Source organism: Buceros rhinoceros, unplaced genomic scaffold (assembly GCF_000710305.1).
Source record: "Buceros rhinoceros silvestris isolate BGI_N320 unplaced genomic scaffold, ASM71030v1 scaffold33731, whole genome shotgun sequence".
Taxonomy (NCBI): domain Eukaryota; kingdom Metazoa; phylum Chordata; class Aves; order Bucerotiformes; family Bucerotidae; genus Buceros; species Buceros rhinoceros.
This window is the reverse complement of record NW_010394213.1, coordinates 4226-7270: the sequence shown is the minus strand read 5'-3', so window position 1 is coordinate 7270 and position 3045 is coordinate 4226. Positions and strand designations below refer to the sequence as shown.

At 66.0% G+C, this 3045-nt stretch overlaps 1 protein-coding gene across 1 annotated transcript in view; it reads left to right on the top strand.

Annotated features, from left to right (window-relative positions):
• The window catches only part of LOC104501371 (collagen alpha-1(VII) chain-like), a gene marked incomplete at both ends in the record, with an annotated part of 9543 nt that overhangs the window by 3302 nt on the left and 3196 nt on the right, over positions 1-3045 (top strand). The window contains 10 exons of the mRNA XM_010145171.1: positions 757-828; positions 1103-1174; positions 1275-1310; positions 1394-1474; positions 1553-1606; positions 1911-1964; positions 2041-2103; positions 2193-2255; positions 2453-2620; positions 2948-3025. Coding sequence (XP_010143473.1) covers positions 757-828; positions 1103-1174; positions 1275-1310; positions 1394-1474; positions 1553-1606; positions 1911-1964; positions 2041-2103; positions 2193-2255; positions 2453-2620; positions 2948-3025 — 741 coding nt within the window. The remainder of the gene's footprint in view (positions 1-756; positions 829-1102; positions 1175-1274; positions 1311-1393; positions 1475-1552; positions 1607-1910; positions 1965-2040; positions 2104-2192; positions 2256-2452; positions 2621-2947; positions 3026-3045) is intronic.

Here is a 3045-nt window from a genome sequence, read left to right as displayed (position 1 = left end):
GACTGGGGGTCCCGAGGGAGGTGCTGCCTTCTCCCCGGCACACATCCCTGCAGTCTCTCACCATCTCCCCTTCCTCTCAGGGAGACGTTGGGGCCCCGGGGCCCAAAGGAGACAAGGTGAGTCCCCAGGCGGGGGGCAGTGGGAGGGGGGGCAGGAGCACCGGCGCACTCCGCACATCCCTGCAGTCTCTCACCATCTCCCCTTCCTCTCAGGGAGACGTTGGGGCCCCGGGGCCCAAAGGAGACAAGGTGAGTCCCCAGGCTGGGGGCAGTGGGAGGGGGGGCAGCAGCACTGGCTCCTCCTGCTCACCCCCCCTTCCTCCTTTGGGCGTGCAGGGCGATACTGTGGTGGTGGAGGGGCCTGCTGGAGCACGGGGCAGCAAGGGGGAGCCGGTAAGAGATGTCCCCATTCTCCCTGTCCCCCTCTGTGTTGTCTCTCTTACCCTGATGGGCAGGGGCTCTTCTGTGCATCCCCCTCCCCAGGGCCCTGCCTGCCCTGCTCCTGGCCCAGGGCAGGTCCCGGCATTACCGGTTTGATCCTGCAGCCCCTTTCCCAAGTGGCACAGGACAGCACCCCCACTTCTGCCTACCAGAAGAGCTGGGGAGGCACCCTCCCTTGCAGAGCACGTTGTCCCCTTTCCTTCAGCCACCTCATGGACCCTTGTGTCCCTGCCCCAGGGAATCTGTTCTCCCCACCTCAACACATGTCTGAGTGTGTCCCTGTCCCCTGACACTCCCTGTGTTACCCGCTTTGCAGGGCGAGCGTGGCCTGAAAGGCACGGAGGGGGACAAGGGGGACAAGGGGGAGCAAGGCATGCCTGGAGAGAAGGTATGAGACTGGGGGGCGTTGTGCAGGGCTGTAGGGGGGACTGGGTTGGGAACCACGGAGAACAGCAGTCTGGGCACTGGACAGAGGGACCAGGGCATGGTGGCATCGCTGTGCCCTCTGTGCCGGTGCTTGTGTGCGCTCTGGCATACTGCTGGGCACCTGGGCGAGGGGAGCTGCCGTAGCTGGCCTTGGAGGCCCCTGTGGCCATGCCGTGGCCATGCTGTGGCTGGAGATCTCCCTCCCGCCCTGTGTCGATCTGGGTTTCTGCTTGCAGGGGGCAAGGGGCGAGCGAGGTGAGAAGGGCTCCACGGGCTTCCCTGGGGCACGTGGCCCCGGTGGGCAGAAGGTGAGGACCCGGGCACCTATTGCTGCTGCAGGGGAGCTGGGAGGGTGCTGGGGACACCGTCCCCCTCACCTGCCCTGACCGATGCCTTTGCTGTTCCCAGGGAGAAGTGGGAGTGTCAGGAGAGCCTGGCGAGCCGGTGAGGAGCTGCTGTCTGGGTGCTGCTACCCCCCTGCCAGGGGGGAGGAACGGAGCCCCATCACGCTGTGTGCTCTCCTGCAGGGCCAGCCCGGCCGGGACGGGATCCCTGGAGTCCGCGGAGAAAAGGGGGACATGGGGCCGCTGGGCATGCGAGGTCCCAAGGTGGGTTGGTCCCTCTACGCTCCTGGCGAGAACCCGTGCTGGCTTGGTGGGGCTTAACTCCCCTCCTCATCCTCACAGGGTGATCGGGGCATGAAAGGTGCCTGCGGCCTCGATGGGGACAAGGGCGAGAAGGTGAGTAAGAGCCTGCAGGATACCACAGGAGCCTGAACAGTGCCCGGAGGCTGCAGCCCTTTGATCCCTCTGCCAGCTGGCAGGAGCAGGGGCATGGCTGAGGCTGGAACTTGGCCCTGCAGCAGGGGCACAGGGTCCCCTCCTCTGCCCGTGGCTCTGGGGCGGGCATGGAGGGGGGTGGGACTGGCTGGCTGGAACGTGGCCCTGCAGCGGGGGCACAGGGTCCCCTCCTCTGCCCGTGGCTCTGGGGTGAGCATGGAGGGGTGTGGGACTGGCCGCTCTGACTCTCTCCTGCCCGCTGTAGGGGGAGCCGGGGATCCCGGGGCGCTCAGGGCTGCCAGGGAGGAAAGGCGAGCCGGTAAGCACAGCGCTGGTGCTGGGGAGGGATGGGGACCTGTGGCTGGTGGCTGAGTGTCACCTGCTTTGTCCCCCAGGGAGAGCTGGGTCTGTCGGGACCACCAGGCATCCCCGGGAAGGAGGGGCTCATGGGACCCAAGGTAGGTCAGGGCGACACTGGGAAAAGCTGTGCTGGCACTTCCTGTCCCCCGCTGCCTGTCCCCCGCTGCCTGTCCCTTCCTCTTTGCAGGGTGACCGGGGATTCGATGGGCAGCAAGGAGCCAAAGGAGACCAGGGGGAGAAAGGAGACCGGGTGAGCAGGCTGGAGAGGGACGGTATGCGCCGCTTTTGCCAGGATCCAGCCTTGGTCCGAGGCACAGCAGAGCCCCGTGCTCCCACAAGAGCTGTCAGGCGCTGCTCTAAATTATGTCACCAAGTGACAACAAGTCCCTGCACCTTACAAGACAGCACCAGTGCCAGTGCTGCGTGGATGCCCAGCTGTGGGGTCAGAGGATGCCCAGGGGCTCCGACAACCCCTCCTCACCCTCTGCTCTCCTGCAGGGTGCCCCAGGCATTATCGGTGGTCCTGGTCCCCGGGGCAGTGATGGTGCTCCTGGTCCTCCGGGCCCCCCAGGGAATGTGGGTCCCCGAGGTCCTGAGGGTATGCAGGGCCAGAAGGTGAGTTTCCACCATGGGTGGCCCTGTCTCTGGAGTGGTGAGGGTTTGGTAGCCTCAGGAGCCATCTTCCAGCTCTGTCTCTGCTCTGCCTGCTCTCTGGCTTTGGGGTCTTCCCTTCTGACCCGTGCCCAGGCGATGGGAGCCTGGGGAGTTGGGACTCTGTTTGTCCTGGGGCTGGGCTGGACCCATCCATACCTCCATCCCTGTCCCCCCCTGCACAGGTGTCCCCAGGGTGTGGGAGTGGGGAAAGCAGCACATCTGTGGCTCTGGAGAGAGCAGAGAGGCTGCAGGGCTGCCAGCCAGATCCCGAACATGTGTCCTTTGCAGGGGGAGAGAGGCCCCCCTGGACAGTCGGTGCCAGGGGCCCGCGGTGTGCCCGGCATCCCTGGTGAGAGGGGAGAGCAGGTGAGTGACAGGTGCCTGGC